A 27,542-nucleotide genomic window follows, 5' to 3' on the forward strand; every position below is an offset into this window, starting at 1 on the left:
CAAGTCTTGGGCCAAGGCCCTCGCCTCTAGCTTTGTGAGGCCTGATAAAGTGTCATCCCATTGCACAAAATGCATGTTCTGCCGCTTCTTAGTGCCACTCATTTTTTTTTATCCAAGGGTGGATTAGGTGCAATCATATTGTATACTTTGAGTGTGTCGCTGCATCTGACCGCCCTTCATCTCTAGGGTACAGCCAGCCAGCTGTGGGGCACAACAAAAGATGGAGGGTGGATCAAATGTTCGTCGTCTTTCCTTAAAGCCTATGAGCCTTGGGATGGGGTGTCAATGGGTCGAGTTTGACCGAGACCCGTACCAAACTTTATAGGGTCAGATTTTTGGTGATACAAAAGAAGGCCCGATTAGAATTCAGGCCAGATCCTTTGGGTCTGAAACCTGACCAGCTGACACCCCTACATAGGACCCAACAGCTGATGCTGATGGGTGGCAATTAGATGCAGTGGCACATGCATTTTATGCAATGTAGATTGCTCATGATCCAGCTTCTTGTTTGATAGTTGACACCAACACCTAACTAGAGTTATCTGAGTTGATATATCAAACCATGGAAGATGGAATTGCGAGTAATCTTTAAGATGTGATCGAGATTAATGCTCCAAGTTCTCGCTATTAAACCATAAAGTCACTAGTGTCACAGGCTTATTTTTTTCAATAAGCTAGTGTGGCGCAATGGTTCTTCCTTACCGACGCAAGTCTTTCTATCGCTCTGTCACTGGCATAGAATGCATTGCAAATCCGTGATGCGTCAAGCTGCCCAAACTGGCCAGCCTAACAGCTAAAGGTCACGTACCAACACGTTTTCATGTGTTGGATCATTTTGATTGGCCCTGCGTATCACCCCGTGCACAGCTGATCAAGCGCATTTCCAAATGCACATTCCATGTAGTCTATGCCGCTTAGTGTATAGTCATCTCATACCAGTTATCACTTCTGAAAGAGGCACAAACTTTGTCTTAGCCATGCGTGCCATGAAGCGTATTGCAGCTTCATGCGCACAACATAGCAAAACCTCATCACTAAAGGAACAAAGAGACCTTGCGGCACCCAGTTGATGATTGAACACCATAGCAAAGAGCACCATTCAGGCTCATTTGTCGGCGCCTAGGCATTCACTCGCTTAGCCCCGAGTCACCATACTCGATTAGAATCACCTAATGTGATCCCTGAGAGAATTAGCCCTAACCCACACGCACTCCCGTTTATTCAACCACTATGTATGAGAACAATCTTGCAAGCCGAGAGGTCCTTAACCAAATATTCAAAGGCAACATCCTTTGATCTGTTGGCACTGCTTAACTGAACAATGCTCTACGTCTGTACCGCCACACAGCGATGCACTAACGATGACATTGATGCCTATTGCATGTCATACTACCATCGTACGTCACTGATCAAGCAAACGCATACCGCGTGTTCCTACACTCGATGCATTTTTCACTCAGTAGAGCTTCACACTGCACATGCCTCATTCTAAAAGATCAGCCCAGAACATTCTCCCCCACCCAAAACCATTGCCGTCCTCTATAATGCTGGTGCAAGTAAGAACACAGTCTTCACTGATATGTCAGTTTTCCTTTGTACTTATCTTTGGTTTATTTATTTTTTTCTTAAGCCTACTCAACTTATTCTGGTTTACATCCACCATCGTCGTAACCTTTAAGACGTCAAGTCTCATACCTTTAACGCATCTTCGATCACTTAGACAATGGTCTTTTGCTTTATCAACATCAAGCATTCTCTGCTCGTAAAACCCCAATGTAGTCTCAGACACAAACAAGTCATCCTCGTCCGCACGACAAACTTGTCATGTTCATGCTCATGGTTGGGGTGTCTTCCAACCTCATCCAGGGCAATTCTAAGACCTTCGTGGTCCTCACAAAGAAAGACGACCAGCAATGAGTGTCGTAGGGATATCAACTCCCTTAAGCATCAACTTGCGATTTTCCAATGGTCCAAACTAGTTCTCAAGTGGGGGACGCCTTCTTGCATATCACCTCAAAGCATTCCTTCAAAGTTTCTTCCTAGGCACTCGTCCTCATATGGGCACCTTTGGCACAACACTGAACTCTCTTCCCGAAGCCAACACATTGTACTCTCTCTTAGAGTCAGCAAAACATTTCCAAAGAAACCAACGAGCCACGAACAATAACTTTTTTTACACACACAATTCATTGAAGATCTACCAACTCAAGGGACCAAAACAATGAGCATTCTGCTCAACGTGGGCACTCCGCTAACCCATAATCTTGGGAGAGTATCTAGATGTTTAATTGAATCTCTTATACCCAAATGTGCAAATTCATTCAGCTAAATCCAACGTGCATTTTTTGCATGCACAAGGCAAACGTCACTCTCTATATATGAGCCTAATGCACAACTTGTAGAAATCTTTGGCTTATCTACGTTCTCTTAGACAACTGAACAATAACCTTATACTTTTGCTTATCATTGACAAGATATCTCATATTATCCTTTCAACATCTTGCTTCTGTACTCGATCAACCACACTTCAACTGCGAAAATTTGTGTAACCAAGATAAACCATCATTGTCCTCTACAGTGTCGCACATAATGAAGAACAAGGTCTTCGTGAATCTTTTTGCTCTGATATCAATTTGTCATGAGCTTACTTTTTTCAATAAGCCAGTGTGGAACGATGATCCTTCCTATACTGCCACAAGCCTTTCTATCGCTTTGTCATTGGCATAGAATGCATTGCAAACCCGCGATGCGCCAAGCCACCCAAGTTGGCCAACCTAACAGCCAAATGTCGCTTACTAACATGTTTCAATGTGATGGATCATTTCATTGGCCATGCGCACCACCCCATGCACAACTGCCTAGCGGAAGTTGATCAAGCGTATTTCCAAATGCACATTCCATGTAGTCCATATTGTTTAGTGCATAACCGTCTCATACCAGTTATCACTTTTGAAAGAGGCACAAACTTTACCTTAGCCTTGTGTGCTATGAAGCATATTGCAACTTCATGCGCATAACATAGCAAAACCTCGTCACTGAAAGAACAAGACCTTGCGGCTCCCAGTCTGAAGACCAGTTGATGATTGAACACCATAGCGAAGAGCACCACCCAGACTCATTCACCGGTGCCTAGGCATTCACTCGCCTAGCCCTGAGTCACCATACTCAGTTGAAATCACCTAATGTGATCCTTGGAGGAATTAGCCCTAACTCACATGCACTCCTGTGCGTTCAACCACTACCCATGGAAACAATCGTGCAAGCTGAGAGGTCCTTAATCAAATCTCCAAAAAGCAACATCCTTTGATCCGTTGGCACTGCTTAACCGAACAGTGATTCACGTCTGTGCCGCCACACAGTGATGCACTAACGATGATACTGATGTCTATCGCATGTTGTGCTACCATCACACATCACCGATCAAGTGAACACATACCGCATGTTCTTACACTCGATGCATTTTCCACTCAGTAGAGCTTCACACTGCACATGCCTCATTCCGAAAGATCCGCCTGAGACAACTAGGGGGCTAGCTATTATTGAAAATAAAATTAGTATATTAGTATGTGTAGGATGAAAGAGGAAATGCAAGAGGAAATCACACAAAATCACAGGCGTGCAACATAAAAGCTGCATGAGACCAACACTACAAATAGCAAATGGAATGAGGATAATTGATCTTTGAAACCCTTCGGCAGACCACTTTTGTTGCTTCCTTTCATTCATGTCTCCAGCATGTCTGAAAAATGAGGCCACTTACAATTGAGCGTTTTTAACATTCAGTTATGCAGTGACATGTAGGGCACTAGAATTAAATCTAGAAATCACCCAAAAGGCACAGAAACAAGAGGGCAAATCACCTGGCCATGTATGGCTGAAAGCCTGAAACAAACAAAATGATATACATATAAAAGCCCTAGCTCATCCCATCTCCAACCATAATACTCCTCTAAATAAAAAAAAAGCATTGACAGAGAATACCACAATTGAAACTTATAGTAAAGACATTGTTGGTTGCCCACAGGGGTTCTGCACACCTGCTTAGGTGGTTCAGCTTAAAGCATTCAAGTTGAAAGATGTCACTAGTTCAGGACTCCAAGTGCATGTCGCTTGCCTTAAGGCTGAAACACCCGATCTCAAGAGAGCGGCATAGAGGTTTTAACAACTTGGGGTCCAGTGTCAAGCTGAAGGCTCAAGTTCGAATCCCTCTGCCACATGGGGCTTAAGAGATATCTGGTAGGGGTCTGCCTAACCTCAGCTTGCTTTTAAAAAAAAAAAAAAACTTGGGGTTGGGCCATATAGTAGATTGTGAACAAAGGCGTAGTTGGGGGGGGGGGGGGGGGGGGGGGGGGGGGGCAGGACTGGGTTGTAGCCCAGTCCTGCTTCCCAAAACAGTTAAAAAAATTAATTTAAAAGCCCAGTCCTAGCCCAGCGCTGACTGCATAAAATAGTTTGATTCATATGAAATAGATTTTTATTAATGATTGTAGCCATTTTTTATTTTATCTCAAAAAAAAAATTCGGAGGCGCTGCCCCCAAACCCCCGACTGTCACACAATTTTTTTTTTTTTGCTACACCCCTGTTTGCCCCCCCCCCTCACATGAGTCCTAGCTACGCCACTGATTGTAAATCTTTCCATAGCCCCACCACGAGCCTGTTTGGAATCTCGTGTTGGATGGGCGTTTATGAATTTGGTGTTCCCGAATCAAAATCTTGGTCAAACGCCCATGGTGGTCCTGTTTGGAATCTCGACACTAGGATGGGCATTTATGCATTTGGGATGAAAAGTGAGGCCCTTTCTCTTTTGTATTTACTCTAAAGGATGGATTTGGCAGCTTGGCAAAGCAGCTGCCACTTCCTCAAATGCATAAACTCCATAAACTCCCATCCCAACTACCGATCCCAAACACGCCCTTAAATAAATAAATTACTTCTTTGTTTGTTTAATATTCCAAAATAATAGTGACAGATGTAATAGCTAGTTCGTTTGGTCAAAGCAGGTTATATGTTCACCCCCCCGAACAGGGCCGATACTCCATCTCATATTCGGGTGTTCCCAAAGAGCGCCACGTATAAGATGCAGACCGGCATGTATCCCTATGTGTGTCCGCATCATATTGCATCGTAATTTGGTGCCATCGCAAAGACTCAAGTACCCTTTACCGCCATTCTCTTCCTCTTCCTCGAACGGACATAAATGCCCTCCATCTAGAAAACTGAATCGGCGGTTCGTGAAAAGGACAAAACTTCCCTCCATCGTTATCGCACCAAAATGTTCCGCAAAGTTTGCGTATGTAGCAAGTTGTATGTTGTAGGATTTAAATAGTTCAAAACAATCCATTCTCGCCCTAAGCAGAAAACTCTATCGGAGCATACTTTGCTTTCATCTGTGTACAACAGAGCATCCTTTTCTTTGTTCCAGAGCATTCATTTTCGTCTTACGCGCAGTCACAGCATCGTTGTCACCTTCTGTTACGTATTAGTTGTTACTGTTGCTTACTCTACAGTTGGAATATCCAAAATCCTATTGTTTCGGTGAGTTTCGTGTAAGGTTTCGTTATTCAATCTGAAGGTTGCTTCTTATACAACGATTTGTAAGTTTGATAAATCTTACAAAGATGTGTACTTATGAACCCAAATTTTGCGACGATTTGTAATCATGATGATCGTTTAATGTGTTGTGCAAGTTAGCAATGTCTGCGGCTCATCAGAGAAGAGATGCCCCGTCGTTCTATGGTTTGTGTATTAGAGAAGTGATTTGTCAGTCTCATCTATGTAAGGTTCTTGAGAGGTACCAAAATATACTTAAGATTGAGAACGATGAAGACAGGGAGAAAGCCTTGGAATTGTATTATGCAGAGGATTATCCCTCAGATATCGAGGCTTCGGACCAAAGGAAGAATGATGAAGAACTAAAGATGCAGAAGAAGGATGACCAAGAGAAGGCAAAGCAAAGAAATAAGGAGGAGAATGAAAAGAAAAGGAGAAGGAAGAAGGCAGAGCAGATGAAAAGGCAAAAAAAGAATGAGGAGGAGAGGGAAAGGTATTTTAACAATGTAGTAGAGGAGACTAAGGCGAAATTGGAGATGATGTACTTGGATCATAAAGCAAGGCGAAACAAGGCAAAGCTACTGAAGGAGGTGGAGGAGAGGCGAAGGCAAATGAATAAGGAGGACGAAGAGAAGGAACAGAATAAGCCTCAAGATGAGGAAGAAAAGGAAAGGCGAAGGAGGGAGAAGGAGTTTGAGGAAGGTAAGGAAATGCAAAGGCAGGAGAAGGAGGATGAGGAAAAGAAGGAAAGACAATGGAAGGAGAAGGAGGAGGAGGAACAAAAGGAAAGATAAAAGAAGAAACAGGAGGAGGAAGTGCAGGAAAGAAGGAAACAAGACTTGGAAGAGAAAAAAAGGCGGCGGAAGGAGAAGAAGGAGGAGGAAAAAAATGAAAGAGAAAGGAAGAAGCAGGAGAATGAAGTGCAGGAAAGAAGGAAACAAGACTTGGAAGAGAAAGAAAGGCAGCGGAAGGAGAAGGAGGAGAAGGAAGAAAAGGAAAGAGAAAGGAAGAAGCAGGAGGAGGAAGTGCAGGAAAAAATAAACAATATTTGAAAGAGAAAGAAAGGCGGTGGAAGGAGGAGGACGAGAAAAATGAGAGAGAAGGCGAAAAAGGAGAGAGAAAGGAAGAAGAAAGAGGAGGAGAAAAATGAGAGAGAAAGGAAGGAGAAAGAGAACGAGAAAAGGAAGGAGAGAGAAAGGAAGGAGAAGGAGCATGAGAAAAGGAAGAAGAGAGAAATGAAGGAGAAGGAGGGCGAGAAAAAGAAGGAGAGAGAAAGGAAGGCGATGGTGGAGCCGATAGAGAAAGAAAGGGAAAGGCAGTTGGAGGCAGTGGAGCCACCAGAAAGGCCTAGGTTGGAGGGAGAACATGAGAAAAGAGCGACCAAGGTAAATAAATTCGTCCTGTCTGTGAAGATTTAATAATATGTTTAGCAATTTTGGTATAGTGATTACTGTGTTAGGTATTAATATATATAGCGATTATTGTGATACTTTGTGTGCAACCAATATTATTTATAGCGATTAGTAGAATATTATTTATAAGTACAAATAAAACTAATTTACAATTGGTAGGAATAATATGTTATTTTGTGTTACAGGGAGGTCACAGGAGAAGTAGAGCACCAGGTGAAAAGCTCGGAGGTCGGTGTCAATGGCCTATAGTTTTGTCATGGTATGGTCAGCTGAGTGCATATCAGAAGGACCGATCACGAAATATGCACTTCGGTGGCCTTTTGGACCAACAATATTTTAAAACTTGTTGGAATACCATGACCCACCTGGTAAATAAGTGGAATGATAAGACAAATACATTCCAGTTTGATTCTTTTGAGATCACCATGACTCTAGAAGATGTGTCGAGGATCACTGGCCTTAAGTGCGATGACAGTGTTGTCCTATTACGGCATTCAAACTATAACGCAAAAAAAAAATGCACGGCCCTTTTAGGAATGTCGATGAACGAATGGAGTCAATGTATTTCTGGTGGAATCAAGTCCACATCAATGAAAGTCTCATTTTTTTGTAATAAATGGGAAGGATGCTCCGCTACTTGTGCATCTGAAACAACTTACCAAGAGTTGCGCAGCTTCCTTCTTTATTTTTTTAGTCTTACACTATTTTCTGATTGTTCTGGTTCGAGAATAAGTTTCATGTGGCTGCAGTACCTTGCAGACTTAGACGAAGTCGACAACTATGCCTAGAGTGCCGCTATGCTCGCACACTTGTATAGTCAACTCTATCGTGCGAGTAATGGTACGAAAACAGTTGGGAGATTTTGGCCATTTATTCAGGTATTTGTTGATTACATACTTAGTAATTATAGACTAATCTCATTGAATGTTGTAGTGTTAATAATAATATTGTTTTTGTTAGGCTTGGGCGTGGGAACATATTATCTCATTGCATCTATATTGTGGCCCTGCGATTTGTGATTTTCCAAAGATCGGTCGTTGGGCTAGAATAAATGTCACAGTTCATAATGCTAAGTCTATTTTAGATGGGCTGCAACTAAATGAGGTAAACGTTCTAAAATTGTTTACAATCGTGTCAGGATTTATCATTGAGTATTATAAATCGTTGTAATGTTTAACATTCTTAAGTAATCATCGCTGCAAGATTGTCTTCCGTAGTACATATCATTGTCGTCATATCATGCTTAAGTAAATTGTAATATATTTGTCACTCGTTATTAAAAAGAATTACCAATGTACAGGTTTTGTGGAGACCTTATGAAGATAGGGAGGACGATGACCAAGACGTTCTTGCAAAGGCTACTAGATTGTCTGACCGTGATTTGTGGCTGTTTTGCAATTATGAAGCCGAGTTGTAACATGGTAGTCGAGTTCTCTTACAATCGAACTTGGGGCAGTCTATCCCAAATAAGTCTTTGGAAGTGAGAAGGAAGATGAATAGTGGTGGGGCAGGAACGTGAATTGGCGCGATCGCTACAAGGACGAATTATTAATTTGGAACTTAGATGGTGTCTGTGCCGTATCGTATGATTATAAAGGAGGACAATTTGATCTCTCCTATTTCAAAAGGTATTGAGAACCAATACGGCGAAATCGAAAGATTGAGAAAATTGTGAACCCATGTCTCCTACAAAAATTATGAACTCATCTCTCTCTTTCTCTCTCTATATCTCTCTCTCTATATATATATACCAATTTGAGAAAGTCTCGATTCTCGTTTCCATTTTTGTTATTTCACAATCTTGCGATTTCCCTAATTTTGCAGCAGCAGCAGTAGTCAGCATCATTCTCAGTTGGGGCTGTTTAACCCCTAATTTCAAGGTTGCCGGGTCAAGAATGTGACATTGCATTGCATTAAATATATATGGGTCCAACCTCAAATGACGACAAACTTTGCGTAAACCATAGGTTACAAAGTCCTTTGGAAAAACTATTCTGCAGATATGTTTGATACAATTCTTTAAAGTTTAAATTGAACCCAATGGTTTGAGGTCTGTTTAACCTCAGCTTCCTGGAAAAAATTTAGATAGTATTCAACATGTTTGTCAAGTCCACCGTGTTATAATGACACTTGTACAAAGTTGATTAAAAGAAAAGATCAAACAGTGGAAAAGGCACTATTTTTTAAAAAATTGGCAAAGCATATTCAATAAAAAATTCATGCATATCAAAATAAAATAAAAATGACCCGGAAGTTCGCGGTCCACAGGGAACATGCATATGAAAATAAATTAATGAGACGTTTGCTTGTCACAGAAAACTCTTTTTTTCCGTGTGAACGTATAAACGGGTGTGCATTTATGCAGAGCCTAAAATGCCGAAACAAATATGGGATGGTGGATTTGCATCGATGAGCATGCCAAAATGCACATTGAACCCCCGTTTTTTGCGAAAAGTGTTTCCGTGAGGGGTCCGATTTTGTTTCCACGTAAGAGGAAACCGTGACATGCAAACACCCCCTTGGACTTGTGGAATGATACAGTTATTGGCTTAATTTTCATTTGTTATTTAGGGCATGTTTATGTGTCACGGAAAGTCGTGGCTTTCTGCAGCAACTCACGGGACCCATGCGTTTGTGTGGGCCCCCACTGTGCCACACAAACACAGGAACCTCTTTTCTCAAAGGAAAGAGGTCTTGTTCCAACGCAAGGACCCCCTTTCCACCGAAAGGTTTCCCAGACCAAGGTTGTTAAATGCGATGAGGCTAAGCGAGGCGTTGAGCCTGCGCTTCGCCTCTCACAACTGGTATGCAAGTGAAGCGGTGGGAGGGGAGGCAGTAGGAGAAGGACCACGCGCCCAGCTGGTACGGAAGCGAGGGATATGCCGGTCGTCCGGTGGTCGGAGAAGACTGAGCAGCACAGCAACTCCGGTGGTCACAACTGGTCGGAGGTTGATGAGGGGCAATTTGCGCATCACAGCAACGCCTCAGTACCTTGAGCGTGCGCCTCGCCTCTGAGGCCTACGCTTCAGGTACTGAGGCGTACGCCTCTCACAACACTGTCCCAGACTTCGAAGCCTCATCTGTTGCAGAGAAATGCCCCGTTAGGGTGTGTTTGGTGCCGAGATAAACTCTCTAAGGAGAGATTTATCTTGGTGAATTTTCAGTCCGATCGGCATGGAAAGTATCAAGAACTCAAAGTCCCAAAAATCCGATCCTTATGTATGGATCAAACAGGCCTTTCCGTGTGCAGCTATAACCTTGAGATGGGTGTTAGAGGACCGATTGCTCACACACGGCCGACTCCATAGAATAGGCTATCGTTTCCTAAGCCGCTGTGAGCTATGCGATGCTGTGTATGAGGATTCCAGTCACTTATTTTTACTGTGCCCAACAGCCTTAGGCCTCTGGAAGCTGGTCACCACTCTGTTCGGCGTTAACTGAAATCCAACAGGGATCATTCATAATTATCTCCAATCATGGTTTGCCAAACAATTCAAGGACAAGGCGATAATAAGAAGCTGGGAGAAGACGTTCCAGGTGATCATTTGGGTCCTATGGAAACAGCGGAATCAGCTAGTATTTGGTCATGATCAGAGGCGAAGTTCGAGTCAGCTGTTAACAGAAGGGGCACTCATGGTGCGCGAACAAGTCCTTAATGTGCTCAACAACTCGGAAGAAGAAGTGGCAGTACGGTGGCGACGTCTGAACAGCTGGGTTCCTCCCAAACGGGGCTGGATTCAGACAAGTATTAGAGGGATTTATCAGATCATATGGCGAATTGGGTTCACTGTGCGTACTGGCGACAAGGGGTGGTGCAGCTGGCCTGATATTCTCAAGTTAGTGGACCCCGGTTCCAAAGTCATAATAGGAACGGGTGGACTAGACCTCAAGGCCAAAATATCCCAGTTCTTGCAAGGTAGGAATCAGGGTCATGACATTCCTCCAAATACGAGGAATTTTTTGTATAGTTTTGATAGAATATTATTGTAAAAAAAACGCAGCACAATTCCATTCATACAGTTTCTTACTTGGCCAAGTTGCCAAGGGGGGAATCCAGAAAGCATGAAGGATCCCTCCCCCCCCCGGACCGGTCCCCTATTAAAGGGGGATTGTAGAAATTTGTAAGATCGATTATTGAATTAATGATACCTGGTAAGGGTCTGTCTAACCCCAGCTTGCCTTAAAAAAAAACATAGGCTTAAATTACTCGCACAAAATAGCACCAGCCTCAAAATTTTCCACTCCATGTGATGCTGGTCTGACCAAGACCAACGATATTGGCCAGACACTGAACAAGACCCACATACCTATTAATGACAATATTTGCCATTGAATATGAAAGAAAGATTGAAAAGGAAATACAAAAAAATTGTCTTGAAGATAGATATCTGATGTTGACTCAGTAAAGCCTTGTTTGCGTGTTATACTAAACTGATGGAGAATATCTCGACTTTTGTTGGGACACCCACGAAATCGAATAGACCCAAAGACTTTTCTAATTATATTAATCAACATTACTGTTCTACGCAAATCCTTCTCTCACCAATTAGGTTATGAGTAATATGCAAGGACTCTGTCATTAAAAGAGGACTATATATCTCGAGGGAACACAGCATTCACAAACAAGCCTTTTCTTCCCTCTACATATTGTCTACAAGGTGCTTGTAAGGTAACCCTTTGAAGCAAAAGAAGGTGCCCCATGGAGGTTGAGTCCTTGAAACTGTTGAGCACTATTGGGATTCTGAGGGAGTCCCTCAAAATTCCTACAAGAAATATTAATGGCAGGATCATGTTCTTGATCACAGTCCTTACCCTCTTTCCCCTTTCACTTTTGCTTCTCTACCACAACCTTGTCATGCTACCCTCTGAACTCCTGTTGATATCTCAAAATTCAAACAAGCACCCCAACGGTGCTGCAGCTGCCTCAGATACAGCGGAGTTGTATCGTGCCATGCGTGCTTTCCTCGGTGCTGAAATTCTGTATGCCTTAGCCATCGGCATCCAGTCGCTGATTGCACTGATTGCCACAGTATACGCAGCGGCAGCGACGCATGCCCAGAAGCGCTTGACGCTTAGAGCTCTATCTTGGAGAGTCATTACTACTTTGAAGAGGACCTTGATCACATGGTTTTATATCATGCTGATTGCTATGGCACTAGGGGGTCTCCTTGGGCTTTCAGTTGGTATAGTAACGACCATGGTGGTTGTGGATCCTACTGCACGGGCTACCACCTTGTTTGTCATGTTGTCTATATTGGGTTTGGGTCTCTTTATATACTTTACGGCCCCTTGGATGCTGGCTTTGGTTATTTCCATAGTAGAAGAGAATTGCTATGGTATGGAAGCACTAGGGAAGGCTCAGGTGCTCATCGAAGGGAAGAAGGTTCAAGGGTTCATTCTTGTGCTGGTCACATCACTTTGTGGTGTTATCATCTCTAGCCTTTGGATGTTGGATGTGAGCACACAATTCCCTTTAGTAATTGGGATTGACACAGTATCTGTTTGTTTATTTTGCTTTGTCAAACTGTGGACTCTTACCGTCTTTACTGTTTTCTACTGGGAGTGCAAGAGAAGCCATGGAGAAAAAGTAGAGCTGGAAGGCCTGTTTGAAGGGGAATCTGGGTATAGTTTTCTTCTACCCACTGATCCTTAACTTTGAGCCGGCTATTTTCCCTTTGTTATTAGGTTTGAGAAGGTTGAACTCCTCGTGTACTCTAATAAATAAATAAATAAATAAATAGGTTTATATATAATATATAGTCTCCTAGAATTTGACTTAGGCATGTGGAGGTACAATAAACATTTTATGTAAAATTAATTACTGTGATAAATGTTGGCTTCGGCATGTTTGATTGAAACTTGTTGCATAAGAAAGTAAGGGTACTTTTATTTTCATTTTGTTGAGACCAAAATTATTTTTACAAGAACAGTATTGCTTGTCCTAGTGGTATGGTATTATTGCTATAGGTGGCTAGGGATGCAAATGGGTCGGATCCAGGATAGACCTTTTGCAATTAGCTGTTCCGGATCCGATCTGTTTGCATCCCTATAGTGGCGGCCCTCCTCACTGTATCACAGAAAGTGTGAGATGTTTGGATAGGATGTTGGGGCAATACTGCCGCTGCCGATAGCAGCACACTAAAAGTGTTCAATGTAATTTTGCACTTGATCTACCCTCATCTTTCATATAGGCACAAGCACATGCATGCTTGAGACTTGAGCTCCAAACTCAAAAGCTGGGTTAGGGAATCATTCTCCATAACATGAGCATGTCAGCTCATTTGCCCAAAGGCCGGTGGAATAGGAACATGCATCCTAATAGGCCCATGGAGAAGTAACCAAATCCTTCACATCTTTTTTTTAGAGGAAAAATCATTCACATCTTAAGCCTAGTAAATGGCATTAAATAGCGTGGTTATCCTTGAGTGGAAAATTTATAAGCTACTAGCACATTTAAATTTATCATCCTCACAAAGGAAATTTTTAACATTACACATAGTCACATACTATCGTTTGCACTTTCCAGCACCAACAAACGGTAATGATGAACATTCATCGAAAAAAAAGTATTGATTATCATATTTACCATTTTATCTTTTTTTTTTTTTTGTATAACGGGAAGGAACCGCGATTATGATTCGGATGTCCCATTACAGGCCAAGAGGTGCCACGCTGACCATGTCCATAGTTAAAGATGGAACTTTGCTATGTTGATATGTGAGTGCCACACATTGAAAATGACAGAAGGTTTGTGGTTTAGTTGGGACCTCAGTGAATTGAATTAGGAATGCAAGCTATTTGGATTCGAAACAGCTAAATACATAAGGATTCAGATCAGAATCTGATCCAGAACAGCCAAAATTTGCAAAACCTCCATCCTGGATCCTACCCATTTGCATCCTTAAATTGAATCGACACTGACTGCAAACATTTTGACAATCCTTGCTATATCAAACAATACCTGGTTGAACAATTTTTGTGATTCTTTTCAATGTATTCACATATTTTACAAAAGAAATAAATTTAATATTTCTTACTAATTATTTTAAATGTATCATTTTTTCATACCCATCATATATATATATATATATAGAGAGAGAGAGAGAGAGAGAAAATGTCTCATTTCCAAATTCTCTTTTTTTTTTTGCTGACATTTGTAATTTTCGTAATTTTGTAGAACAAACTAGGCAGCCATCATCATCATTCTGGGCAGGTGGGCTCACCCCTTATCTTGATAGTTCAAACTTGCCATGTCAAGGTTGATACAGCATTAAACTCTAACCTCAAATGACGATAGACTTTGAGTAAACCATACGTTATAATGTCATTTGGAAAAACTAATCTGGTTCCCTAAAATAACTGATGCACTTCTATGAATTGAACCAATGAATGGGGAATGGGGGCTAACCTCAGGTTTCTTTATCGGGAAAAAAAAATAATAATAATAAGTAGCATTCAACATGTTTGTCAAGCCCAACGTGTCATGCTACCACTTGGAGAAGGCACTTTTATTCAAAATTAGGAACCTTGTGTGGGTATTCAATAAAATTTTATGCATAAGAAGATAAAAAACGAGCCAGAAGTTCATTCATTTGATCAAAACACAAATCCAGAGGGATACTTAACAAAGGAAAACCCTAGTTCAGGTGGTAGAACTTAGGAGAGATTGACGCGCTGCTGTATGACCCATCCCCAAGTTCTTCATTCGCCCCCCTCTTGTCCACCGGGGAACCTACTGCTTTGACTTTAAGGCAAGTGGACCTACCTAGCCATTTGTTACTAGCACAAAATAGCACCAACCTCGAGAGTAAACTCCATGATTATATAGGTCAGGCCAAGACCAATATGCCTATTAATAACAATACTTGCTACCACTGAAGATAAAAGGACAAAAATTACTTGGAAGAAGGATATCAGAAGTTGACTCAGTAAAGCCTTGTTTGCGTTTTATAGTGAACTGATGGTGATTTTTTCTCTTGACTTGGGCTTTTGCTGGGACCCTAAGAAATTGAATAGAGCCAAAGACTTTAAAGATATTGACCGTCATTATCATTCGATGCATCGTTCTGCCTTACCAATTAGGTTATGACTAGGCAAGGACTTTGTCATTAAAAGGGGACTATGTTGAGGAATCACAGTATTCAACAACAAGCCCTCTCTCTCTCTCTCTATACAAGGTAGGGTAACTCATTGAAGGAGAAGCCTTCCCTACAACAATAACTCTTTGAAGGAGAAGGTGCTCCATGGAGGTTGAGTCCTTGAAACTGTTGGGTACTATTGGGATTCTGAGTGAGGCCCTCAAAATCCCTACAAGAAATGGAAGAATGGTGCTCTTGGTCATAGTCATTACCCTCCTTCCCCTCTCAGTTTTGCTTCTTTACCACAACCTTGCCATGTTGCCCCTGGCTGAAAAAGTACTGTTTAAAGAGTCTCAAAGCTCAAACAAGCACACCAGCCATGCCGCAGCTGCCTCAGAGGATGCAGAGTTGCATAGTGCCATGCTCGATTTCCTTGGTGCTGAAATTCTATATGCCATAGCCATCATCATCGCCTCACTGATTGTGCTGATTGCAGCAGTATACTCGGCTGCTGCAGTGCATGCCGAGAAGCACTTGACGCTTACAGATCTATATTGGAGAGTCATTACTACTTGGAAGAGGCCCTTGATCACATCGTTTTATATCATGTTGATTGTTATGGCACTAGTGCTTCTCTTTGGGCTTTCAATTGGTGTAGTGACCATGGTGTTTGTGGAAGGCATTACATGGGCAATCTTGTGCATCGTGCTGTCTATATTGGCCCTGGGTTTTTTCACATACTTCATGGCCCTTTGGATGCTGGCTTTGATTATTTCTATTGTAAAAGAGAATTGCTATGGCATGGAGGCACTAGGGAAGGCTGAGGTGCTCATCAAAGGGAGAAAGGTTCAAGGTTTCATTCTTGTGCTGGTCACATCCCTTTGTGGTGTTATCATCTCTAGTCTTTGGATGTTGGACATGAGCACACAGTTCGCGACGGCACAGTTTGCCTCGCAGATTTGGATTGGCACGGTACTTGTTTGTTTATTTTGCTTTGTAAAACTGTGGACTCTTACTGCCTTCACTGTTTTCTATTGGGAGTGCGAGAGGAGACATGGAGAAAAAGTAGAGATAGAAGGACTGGCTGAAGGGGGATCTGGGTATACTTTCTTACCCACTGCTGTTTAACTTGAGCCATTGCCCCTTGGTTATCAGGTTTGAGAAGGTTCAAGTCCGCATATACTTGAATAAATAAATAATATACACACATAACAAGAATTAGACTCCGTATGTGGAGGCTCAATATCTAACACTGCAAAATTTCTGAGCCAATTCTAGGTTGAATGGTACTTTCAATTTCATTTTATTGAGACCAAAATTATGGCAATAAAAAGAAAATCGCTTGTGATAGTATTAGTACAATAGATGTCGATCCTCCTTCATTGCCAAGAATTTCCCATGTAAGGTATAGATAAGATGTCCAAGCCAGCTGAATCAACTCAACTAGATTTCAAACCCTGATAGGAGCCGATGAGCGCTGCTAACCCGCATCATGAGTTCAATCCAGAGGGCTGTCCCTGTTGTGCAAGCCAAAGCAGCAGGCCCCGTGGGAGAAGGGGCTTCAGGGTTTTATGCCAACGGAGGACCCACAATAGCCCAGCAGGAATTTCACACACAGCAGGTCTCTAACTCCAGTTGCAGTTTCCCCATGTAACAAAGAGAATGGATTTAATGCGTGCTCCTTCCATATCTGATGGTGAGACAAAGTAAATGTTCTGGTAACCACTTGTTGAGTTTCGAAAAGGAAAAACAGTATAATGGCTGTGTGCCTTAACCCAACCATCGTTCAGGAGGCAGCACAAGCATGCAGGCTTGATTTACAAGCCAATGAATTGAATAGACACAATGAGTGCAAACCTTTGACAACCTTTGTCATATCACACAATACATGGATAGCCTCAATACAATCTTTGGATGGCACACAAGACCCTTATCATTTAGGGTGTGTTTGAATGGACGTGCATGGACAGGACATGCTGGGACATCAATGCACATCCGTGAACAAGACAGGAAGAACTGTCCAGACCTGTCCACGTGCCCCAGAAAAACAGTTTTTTCTGTTCGTAGTGTACATCCGCTAGTGGTCCGTGGTGGGCACATAGCAGTGACGGATGCCATATAAGCATCCGCAGAACTCACCAATAATGTGTCTGCATGTCCTGCATTTGCGTGGGTGTGCGGACGTGCATGGGGCCCACACTTGGTGAGTCCCATGGACAGGCGCAGATGGCGATTCAAACTTAATAACATTTTTTAAGGCTAATAAATTTTAGAAACACTGAAATCAGTTGAAAGTTTTACTGAAAGGTACCTGCAGCTGCTTGGATGTCAAGTAAAGACTGCTCAGGTTAAGGCTTTCTTTAGCCATACCACAGGTTAAAAGTTAAAAGGAGCACTACATGAATAAGAAAAAGAACACAGAACACCAGAAAACAGATTTTTAGACCTGCCCAACATAAGACATACAGCAAGATGGATGCCCCCAGCTATGCTCGCACAGAGGTTGTCATCTGATGCAATAAATTATAATATATCTGGTACAGATATGGACACGCTACACATTGCACACTAAAAGGCAAATCAAGATAGAGGGGCGGAGGTTCCTCATCTCATGTCTTATCAAGACGCCCATGTGTATTGGGATACTGCGCAATATAGAACGATTGTGACGTTGCAATGTAGAGAACTTAAGAATTACAGTCTCTGACAACAATTTTGGCAAGGTAATACTCATCAATCTATCGCAATTAAAAGCCAGAGCAAATAATCTGAAAGAACATATTCGCTGGTTAAAATTATAGCAGCAATTAGTGGTCAAGGAAAGTTACAGAATTAGGACAAAACAGATCAGAGAAGTACAAGACTTGTATGACTCACTTCAATGTAAGTTACATCAACAGCATACCAACAATCAAGCTAATATCTCTGCACTTGAAGATCGAATTAATATTCTTGCACCATCTCCAACTTCAAGCTCTCTAAAGCATTTTCTAGCCCTCGGCTTGCCAAAACCAAATCTTAAGAGGGTCATTCTCTGGCTAAATATCATCTGAATTACTCTGTTTAGGCAATCATGACAGAAGGGCATGATTTCGACCGCCCATGCCTGTTGCATCCAGGAAATATATCCCATTAACTCTTCATTTTGTATAAGCGAGAAATTCCTACCCAATGTACTAATGGTGCGCCTGAAATATATACAAGCCTGAATCCAATCCATCCTACTCTTATACCAGATGGTAGGTATGCATCCCTATTGAGACTAGCAGAGCAATGTAATGCAGAAAATTCAACAGAATCAGGCAATATCAAATAGCTTAGTTGATCTATTATTCATCATTCACCTATAAAAATTACAAGAATCTTCCTTCGTGAATAGTGAACAGGGATCTAATGAACCAAGCATTGGCCAAGAATCTTAAAAAGTAAAAAAGACGAGCCATATAAATACCAACAAGTTTTCCCTGTGAAGATAAAGATTTCTGGTCAAATTGGTTTTAGGATAGGATGAGTTCATTTCCAAGATAAGACAACTTTTATCAATTATAATGGACCAAAGCAGAAAGCTATACCATATTTTATTTCTTAAATTTTATCAGACTGAGTTCTAATTCTACACAACTATCAAAAAGTATGGAAACTTACCAAGTTGAATAAACATAGTGCACAAGAAAACATAATTGTATGTGACATTGAATCAATTGCTTGCTTGTTGATGAACTTGCTCCTGTATACAATTTAAAAACTCAAATTACCACATAAATTAACTATTGAGAATGAATTAATTAAAAACTAGGTCATAGCATCAAATGTTAAACAACTTAACTCAAAAGCAAGATACCATTAATTTTGTGAAAGTAGGTGCCTCTTGGGATGATTGAGGAAACACATATGGAACTATTACAGGAACATAAACACCATAAACATGTTTGCCTAAAATTCTTCTATTTGATTCAATTTCAACAACGTTTGCTTCAGATCTCCTGCAACAAAAAAATTAACACATCAAAAGAATTCAAGTTTCAATTAACGTAAGTTCCAACTGAATTCGCAGTGTATTTTATGCATACCTTGAATTTCCTGAAGGAGAAGCACTTGTTTGCTGTGTATATTGAACACCCCACGGCACCAACTGCACTGCCCTTCCCTAAGTATCAGAAAAAAACAAAAACTTTTGAGATTAGCTGGCACAAATTTCATGATACAGTAGCATGAATAGATAATTTTAAACAATATTCATCAGTGTGCATACACACACACTGACACACACACACACACACACACACACACACACACACACACACACACACACACACACACACACACACCTGAGAAGTACTTGATGTGGGCCCTTGCATACTAACAGGTGCCACATTCACCTCTAACCTTCTTTTCTTCCTTTTCTCCTCGAGCATGCGTTTGGCCCTCGATCGTCTTTGATCACGAGAATCCTTCTTTTTTGTGTTATTCATATTCTTTGCGGTTGCTCCTTCATTTTCATTTACTTGCACGCTGGAGTTGCTAGCATCTTTCATATTAGGTGGTTGTGCAGTAGAGAGGAAGATGGTAGACTCAACATCTATAGCTGGAGTTGGATGTTGAGGATGGATAATTGCACGCATGGCACTTGTGTTCTTTTTCAGCATGCACTCCATTACATCCTTAATTATTGTGGATTGACTTTCAAGATACTTATACGTCTCTTCACTTTCTGAAGCCATTATTGCAATCTTAATCAAAGTATTGCTTATAAGGCTAAACCGTGTTGCTATAATCGACTTTTCACTATCACTTTTCCCTCCAAAGTGTTTCTCTATGAATGCGTAAATAGGTTTGGGTGTTAGGCCCAAACTATCTGCCAAATCCACAATTGCCGCATGAGCTTTAGTTACATTTCTATGCGACCTTAACATATGAACTTCATGTGGACTAGCAAGTTGATGGTTGTGTTTAGGCTCAAATTCAGCCACATGTAGTTTGTTATTTGAGCCTCTCTTCAGAATCAATCGGGCAGGACAACCGCATCTAGCATTAGGCCTTATCTTTATTACACCACCATTCGGACGTGGCCGAGGATAGCCTTCCTTATAACATGTAAATGTCTTGCGTGTCAACACACCTTTAGTGTTCATATTCCAACTGTTAACCCGGACACTAAACCCTAGTTTTTGTGCATAAAAGTTATAAAATTGGAATGCACTATGCTCATCATCAAACTCCATACCCAGCTTCGGCACATAACTTTCATCCTCAGACTTGATAGAGTTGTCCTTGGGGCAATGACGTTCACCGCTTCCATGAGTATCACATTCTCTACAGACACTATCGTCAAGCTTTGGCACAGAACTGTCATTCCCAAAGTTGGTAGCGTCGTCCTTGGGGCGATTGTTATTGGAGCAATCACGCTCACTGCTTTCATCAGTATCATCTTCTCTAGCAACACTGCCAGCTTCTACAGGAGGGTTAGCCATCTCCTAAGACAAAGTATTAGACAAAAAAATCATGTACTTGTGGGTAACATAACTACCACATCAATTTCCACACTTGACAAACCATTAGATAAAGAAAACACACGCACACAGACACCATCTTTTCTTGTAAGAAGATACATATGCAAGCAACGCACCAAGAAGTTGAGATATGTTGCAAAAGGTTTTGAAATAACAGTGATCATGAAATCAAAGAGAAACATATAACGACATTACCAACAGCATTTTGAACAAGCATTCCACTAACGAATTATATATACATTCTAAACACAAACTTGTTGGGATCCCTCCCTCATTTTCTGAATGGCTAGTGAAATTTCTTCAACTCCTATAGTACAAGATAAAAGAATTTGTACCCCGTCGGAACCCCAGTAAGAAAATGCCCTTCCGTGCACCGGAGCCAAAGAAGCCGCCAAGTAGTACTCTGCCGGGAAAAAGACAGTTCATTTCATGAAAATCTTGAAAACGAGAGGGGGCGGGGGGAACAGCTCTAAACCCTAGTTATAGAACCTTCATCACCGAGACTGTAGGAGGAAAAATGCCCTTCCAACAACAGAAGCTACCAAAAAGGTCACACATAAAGAAAAATCAGACACAAACCATCAACATAATATTTAAAAAGAACAATGGTGGCCTAAACCCCCGCTTGCAGAATCACGTTCAGAGAGAGAAAGAGTAGGGTAGAATCAAACAGAGACCGCCACTACCCATTTTTCTATAGCATCAACCCCCACATAAATGGCTAAAACTCTAGAATAACACATACCCATCGCCATCACCCATTTTTCTACAGTACCAACCACCACCATAATACCTAAAACCCTGGAATCATGCATACCCATCAACCCATATCATGTTTCAGTGCAATATGAAACCTCATACCACAGAAAATTGTATTTCTAGAGAGGCAAACAAAAGAAACTCCAACCTCAAACACATGGGGAAAGAGACCATCACCATCTCGCAGAAACAAAAATGGTTATCACACCAAAATCCAAATCCACTCGAAATCCATGCTAAAAACACAAAACATGCCCAAATCTTGCGATTTTCTTCCCCTTTTTGTTCTTATCAGGACAATTGTGCCAAAGAATCAAAACCCATCGATTAAATTCCAACAACCAAAAAAGTAGCAGCAGAACCAAACACCAAGGAAGCAGAAGGGGGAAAACCGATGACAGAGAGAGAGATGCACAGAAATCCACTAACCGTGTTTGTGTAACAATGGGGGAGGGGTCTTGATGAATCCCTCTTGCTGCCAATTGTTAGCTTGAGCTTGTTTGGTGGAACCCGGTTGCACGGAAGCAAAAGGGGTGGCCTCCCTCTGCTTTTCGAGGACAAAACAGTGTTCGCAAGGGAAGCAGATCAGGTCATGCAGAACATGAGCGTTTTTGCTCATGCTGACATCGTGGCCATCCGATCTGCATTTTAAAAAGAAGCAGATCAGGTCATGCTGAAAATGAGCGTTTTTGCTCATGCTGATATCGTGGCCATCCGATTTGCATTTTAAAAAGCTCAAAAGTCAACAAAACCACGTGACATTCATCCAAAATGCAAACAGACGGCCAAGATGCCCGCATGAGCAAAAACGCTCATTTTCAGCATGACCTCATCTGCTTCCATTTTAAAAAACTCAAAAGTCAACAAAACCACGTGGCATTCATCCAAAATGTAAACAGACGGCTACGATGTCGGCATGAGCAAAAACGCTCATTTTCAGCATGACCTGATCTGCTTCCGTTCGCAAGAGCAGAATATTATAAAACAAAGGTGAAATGGAGGACGCGTTTTAAATAAAATAACATCCCGTATCTCATGGATATCCAATGTCTCGGTATCCAAACACTCGAAAACCGTATTTTAAAGTGGGGCCCACGCGCACCTCCCCCCCCCACACACACAAATACAATCAAAAGTGAGATTGCATTGTGGTGGTCACACAGAATAACACGTCGTACAGTCTCATGCCGGCGGATCGGATCTTATCTGTCGTTTAGATCCGAATCTTAATTGGATTCAGTAGCCAAAGTCAGATCCTGTCTGGCTGAGGGGGCGGGTTTTGATTTTAACCTTTCATGTCCTCTATCCTCAGTTTAAACATGGCAAGTCGGGGTAGAGCTCTGATTTTTCTGTCTCATGCAGCACGTTAGATGAAGGAGAGAGAAGGAATAGAGTGTTTTATGTTAGGTTATATATATAGTAGTAACTTGGGATGAGGTGAGGCGGGGGCAAGTAGGGGTGGCAAAACCTGCCATGACCCGCCAACCTGCCTCTTAGGCGGGTTCCGGGTTGAGCAAAAACGAACTCGTTTAATAAATCGGTTGACCCGCCTAACCCGTTTATTAAACGGGTCGGGTTCGTGTTAGGGGTATGCCAACCTGGCTGACCCGTTTAATAAACGGGTTAGGCGGGCGGGTCAACCCACCAACCTGACCCGCTAACCTGTCAACCCGTTTACCCGACCCAACCAGTTTATTAAGCGGGTTGGCAGGTCGTGTCAGGTTACCCGTTTAATAAACGGGTCAGGTTCGGGTTGAGGTATGCTGACCCGCCAACCCGATCCGATTGCCACCCGTAGGGGCAAGAGTAAGTTAATCCTCATTTTCATCTCCACAAGGGTTTTGATTTTAACCTTCATCCATCCATGTAATATTTCTCGTTTTATGCCCTCCATCCCCGGTCCAAAAAGGCGAGGGGGGGAGAGAAGCCCTGTTTCCCCAAATCCACTGCCATCTCTATCGAATTTTGCATCTGAATTTGATCGTGTTTGCAATGCTTTGTGATTTTTGGATTTTAATAGTAAATTGCTATCACTACACTTTTTCAAGGTTAGTAAAACATTAGAAAAGTACAAGTTGGTCACAGGATCATCCTCACTCATGACCGAAGCAAACATTAATTTGAAGATGAGTAATGTAAAATGTCAGATTTTAAACTAGATGGATTTGGATTCGGTTTTAACTAATTTCATTTGAATCTGAATCTGATTAGGTCAGACCTATGTCTCACGGACACACCATTTTCAGTGCTTCTACATGACAACATGGGCGGGCAAAATGCTATTATTTTATTAATTCTATGAATTATTTCAACTTCAATGCATTTTTTACTATTAAATATAAAAAAAAAAATTATTACAAATAAAAAATCAGTGCCCTCATTTCTTATTTTTCAAAAAAAAATCTGAACTTGAGGTCAAACCTGTGTCACGTGTCCTTATGTCCACGTATCTTAGAGTCAAACTTAGTAATACCAATGTTTTGGATTTGGGACGGATATCCTACCAAATTCAAATCCATTTAGTTGGATTCTGTAGGTACCGAGCATCCAATTAACAAAGGGATTCAGATTCAGTAGGGAGTCTTGCATCAGATTTTGAATCTGGATCCATTAATCTGATTATATTTATATATTCAATTAGCTTAAAATGGGTATATATCCTGAAAAAAAATATAAATGTGTAGCTGGATTTGGATTTGGATTTGGATTTAGATTTGGTAGTATTTTATACATATAAATTTGAGTCCGACTCCAGGTCGGATTTAGCAAGGTCCGAGTAGGTCAGATTCAGTAAAACATAATCCGACCCATTACTACTTCCTCTTGAATAGGAATTGAGAAAGGGAACGGATCGATTCCAAAGTGATGGACCACTCTTCTGATTGGTCAGTCTAGGTGTAAGCCAATTCAGGTTTGATTGATGATGACAAACGTTTAAAATAGCAAAATAATGAAAGCCAATTTCTCGTGAAATTGAAAACCTTCAATTTTCACCATTTTTATCAGCAAAATGCATAAACTAAAATTACATTTTTTTTGTATTTGTTAAGATGAAGTAAAAAAACTAAAAGAAGTACTATTTTTTTTCATTAAATAGTCCCTATATTGCTACATATCGTGATAAACTTGTATTTTTTGTAAATGATAATATCACGGTGTTTTGAAAATACCGTGATATTTTAGCTGTTTAAAACACCGGCCAAAACATCTTTTTTGTCATTGTTTCAAAAAATGTCACCGACATTGTCACGGGGGTTGATGGGTTTCATCAAACCGGACTTTAATGGGGTTCAAATTTTGAACCAAGTCATGAACCAATATGAATAGGGTTTCCTTGGACATCAATCCCCATGCGGATTTACCAGTTGGGTCCTCACAATTTTTGCCCTCCCCGTTTCTCTAGATCCAACCTGTTTGCATCTCTACTCATCGAAATGGGTCTGATCCAAACCCAGGCTCACCTATAACGACCCGAGCGTCTAATTTACCTGACCAATTAGTCCTACATTAACCAATTGAAAGAGATCCATGTTATGGACTTGCATCTTGGAGAACCTTTTCACTAGAGGTTAATCTACATTTATATTTGATCTATGTAAGTCAGGTGTGTAATTATGTGTTTTAAAAATTATTGTAATCAAATGAGATAGTTGCATCGTTAAGTCGCCACAACCAAAGGGATCTTAGATTCGGATCCGAGAGTGATTGTCCTCTAACCTGACTATTTTTTTTATATTTACATGGAGAAACCACCAACAAGATCAAAGACCTAGCCATGCTGGATCTGCCTTTCGTACTTGCGATCACTGACCTGGCAGCGTAAAACTGTAGTCATCTGACGCCAAAAAATCTTTTGACAATTCCAATTGTAAAAGTAGAACTGATGGAGCAGTTACACAATTGTCCATCATCGTTGATCCCACGCGAGGTGGCCTGGCCCAAGTAGCTCCAGAAAAGGCGGATCCAACTAAGTCAACAAATATAACGACCCAAACTGGGGCCTCTCGAGCCCTGATTCGTGGACGTTAGTTCTTGGAGGAAAACAACTTCAAAATTATGCTAAACTTTTTTTCATAATAACTGAAAGTCTATACATCTATTAATAATAACAATTTCCATCCAAACAAAATTGCCCAATTACATAAGCGAAATAAACAAAAACATAAAAATGAATCATACTTAAAATGCGGAGAAGTCTGGTGGTAGTTGAGTCAAAGTTTTAGATTAATTCCTCTTGTTTGTAGGAGTTCATGAACCTACAGTTGCAACCAAGAGAGGGATTGAGTCTACAACTCAGTCAGTTTTCATTTACAAATAGACATGATCGTTACAACTGTAATGGGCTCTAAGCTTCTAGTCTTAGTTTAATTTGTTGATTAAGTACACATGTTTATAGATTTTACCCAATTTACCATTCTCTATATTATCATTCTTAAAGTAGACATTCTCATTTTACTTTAATTAGTTATTTCAAAAATAACCCCGTTAGGCGTAACAACCTGTATAGACAACTTCAAGTCTATGGCGTTGGCTAGACATATGAACCACTCACAACAATATAGTCAAAATCGATTCAGACTATAGATATAAGTGTTGCAGCTGCTCGCCGGTTGAAAGCCGAAAACCCAAAAGTATTCATCAGTAGTTAGTCAAAAAACTTGGGCAATTATACATGCTTCCAAGGTATCAAGAAGTTATACTTGCTCCCAAGGTTTTGTGGTTCATGTTATATTTTACATGTATCTAGTGAGCAATGTTTTAACTCTTAAGGGTCACCAAAGAATTTTTAAGCAAATCTCAAGGTACACACATCAAAAATGCCTTAGACTATGTCTAAACTAATAGAGTTTCTTATCATATTCTGTGTGGTTATCCTATGCACATTATTCTTTTAACTTTCATTTCTTAAAGTTAGTGTCTTATACAATCATCAATGTATGTTTACTAACTACTTTTAACACGTATTCACATGTCATATATTTAAGGATAATGATCCACCACAGACTTATTAAATCACAACACTTTCAATGCCCGTTACAAGGCATAGGCGCGATATTCTCATGACAGACCCTATCCCGCAACTCTGAAACTCTACACTCAAATTTTTACATGCATTAATATTATAATTTTATCCATACATGATACATTCATAATTTAAATCATGTTATAAAGCAAAAAACATATAGCATTTATCATCTCATTTAAGCATCATACAAAATATCAAGACTATAGATTCTTAAGCATGCTAAACAATTGTCTATTTACAATAAAATAAAATTGGCATACTTAAAGCACATGGAATCATATCGCAGGATGCCTAAACTAATCAACATGCATTTTATTTAATTAAAGAGGAATTTACAAATGTTTACTTACATGTAATGCTTAAATTCTGACTTTAAGGAATAACCTTAGCTTTCTTGCAAGTTTTGATCTGAAATAAATGAATTATTTTGTATCATCATTTAAAGTTTCATCTTTATAAAAAATTATGAAAATACCTCTAAGCTTTAATGCCAAACTCTGACTTTGTTCTTTAAGGGTTTATCGTTACATCCTCTGCTAATGAATCTTACTCGAAGAGGAGAGTCCAAGAATCCAAAAATCATTTGAATCTGATATCGGGATATCAAGTTATGCCTTGTTTACTAATCTGGCATATTGAGGATAAAATGATCTTTTTACCTTTTGACCACCACTAGTTTAATGTACTTTCTTTGATTTATTTTTGTCTTTACACCACATCTTTACACTATACCTAACTCATAATCTTTCAATTAAATTTTGGATCCAAATCCACTCTTATTCCAAAGCTGATCATATAAGTTTTTCAACTGCAACTCTGACTAGATCTTGGATCCAATACGCCTGATATAAACCTTTTCATGATAGTTTGGTACAAGTTCGACGTCAACAATGGAGAAGACTTGAATTTGGATTAAACTCAAATAGATCCAATTAGTTCTGGATTCACTTTAGGTACACATGATCTGATTTAAGTTTGGATCCAAACTTGGATTCAGTTCATATTAAAAAATCGAAGTCTTTGTCATCTCAATTTTCACTCCGCTCCATGTACCCGTCCCATTTCACTTATATATATACATCTGACTGACTTAGTAGTCTAGATTGAGTCGCTCTAACTCAATCGTGAAGCCGACTCGATCTAGACCAAGTCGGTCTACCAAGGCCCATATCGAGTCAGTTTGCTCTGAATATGAATCAGGCTTGG

At 40.7% G+C, this 27,542-nt stretch overlaps 3 protein-coding genes across 3 annotated transcripts; 2 read left to right on the plus strand and 1 right to left on the minus strand.

Annotated features, from left to right (window-relative positions):
• The first annotated feature begins 11,662 nt into the window (after positions 1-11,662).
• On the plus strand, positions 11,663-12,616 carry LOC149838771 (uncharacterized). Its single transcript, XM_090008315.1, has one exon. The coding sequence runs from the start codon at positions 11,663-11,665 to the stop codon at positions 12,614-12,616; it is 954 nt and encodes a 317-aa protein (XP_089864441.1).
• Positions 12,617-15,206: 2,590 nt separating this feature from the next.
• LOC149838772 (uncharacterized) lies at positions 15,207-16,169 on the plus strand. Its single transcript, XM_090008316.1, has one exon. The coding sequence runs from the start codon at positions 15,207-15,209 to the stop codon at positions 16,167-16,169; it is 963 nt and encodes a 320-aa protein (XP_089864442.1).
• A 1,653-nt stretch (positions 16,170-17,822) lies between these two features.
• LOC149838773 (uncharacterized) lies at positions 17,823-21,869 on the minus strand. The gene is made up of 6 exons (XM_090007788.1): positions 21,740-21,869; positions 19,370-20,515; positions 19,112-19,188; positions 18,883-19,024; positions 18,687-18,768; positions 17,823-18,147 (listed from the first exon to the last, which is right to left on the minus strand). Exons 2-5 carry the CDS (start codon positions 20,510-20,512, stop codon positions 18,739-18,741), a joined length of 1,392 nt encoding a protein of 463 aa, XP_089863914.1. The 5' UTR covers positions 20,513-20,515; positions 21,740-21,869; the 3' UTR covers positions 17,823-18,147; positions 18,687-18,738.
• Between the last annotated feature and the right edge of the window lie 5,673 nt (positions 21,870-27,542).

This window comes from Nuphar pumila, chromosome 5 (assembly GCF_984573655.1).
Source record: "Nuphar pumila chromosome 5, dmNupPumi1.hap1.1, whole genome shotgun sequence".
Lineage (NCBI taxonomy): Eukaryota > Viridiplantae > Streptophyta > Magnoliopsida > Nymphaeales > Nymphaeaceae > Nuphar > Nuphar pumila.

Excerpts from the sequence above, each read along its gene's own strand:
- LOC149838772 (XM_090008316.1), top strand. The coding sequence starts at position 15,207 with ATGGAGGTTGAGTCCTTGAAACTGTTGGGTACTATTGGGATTCTGAGT.
- LOC149838773 (XM_090007788.1), bottom strand. The coding sequence starts at position 20,512 with ATGGCTAACCCTCCTGTAGAAGCTGGCAGTGTTGCTAGAGAAGATGAT. Across the intron at positions 19,189-19,369 it reads CCACATCAAGTACTTCTCAG|GGAAGGGCAGTGCAGTTGGT; the intron begins GTGTGTGTGTGT and ends TCTGATACTTAG. Across the intron at positions 19,025-19,111 it reads TCTCCTTCAGGAAATTCAAG|GAGATCTGAAGCAAACGTTG; the intron begins GTATGCATAAAA and ends TTTTTGTTGCAG.
- LOC149838771 (XM_090008315.1), top strand. The coding sequence starts at position 11,663 with ATGGAGGTTGAGTCCTTGAAACTGTTGAGCACTATTGGGATTCTGAGG.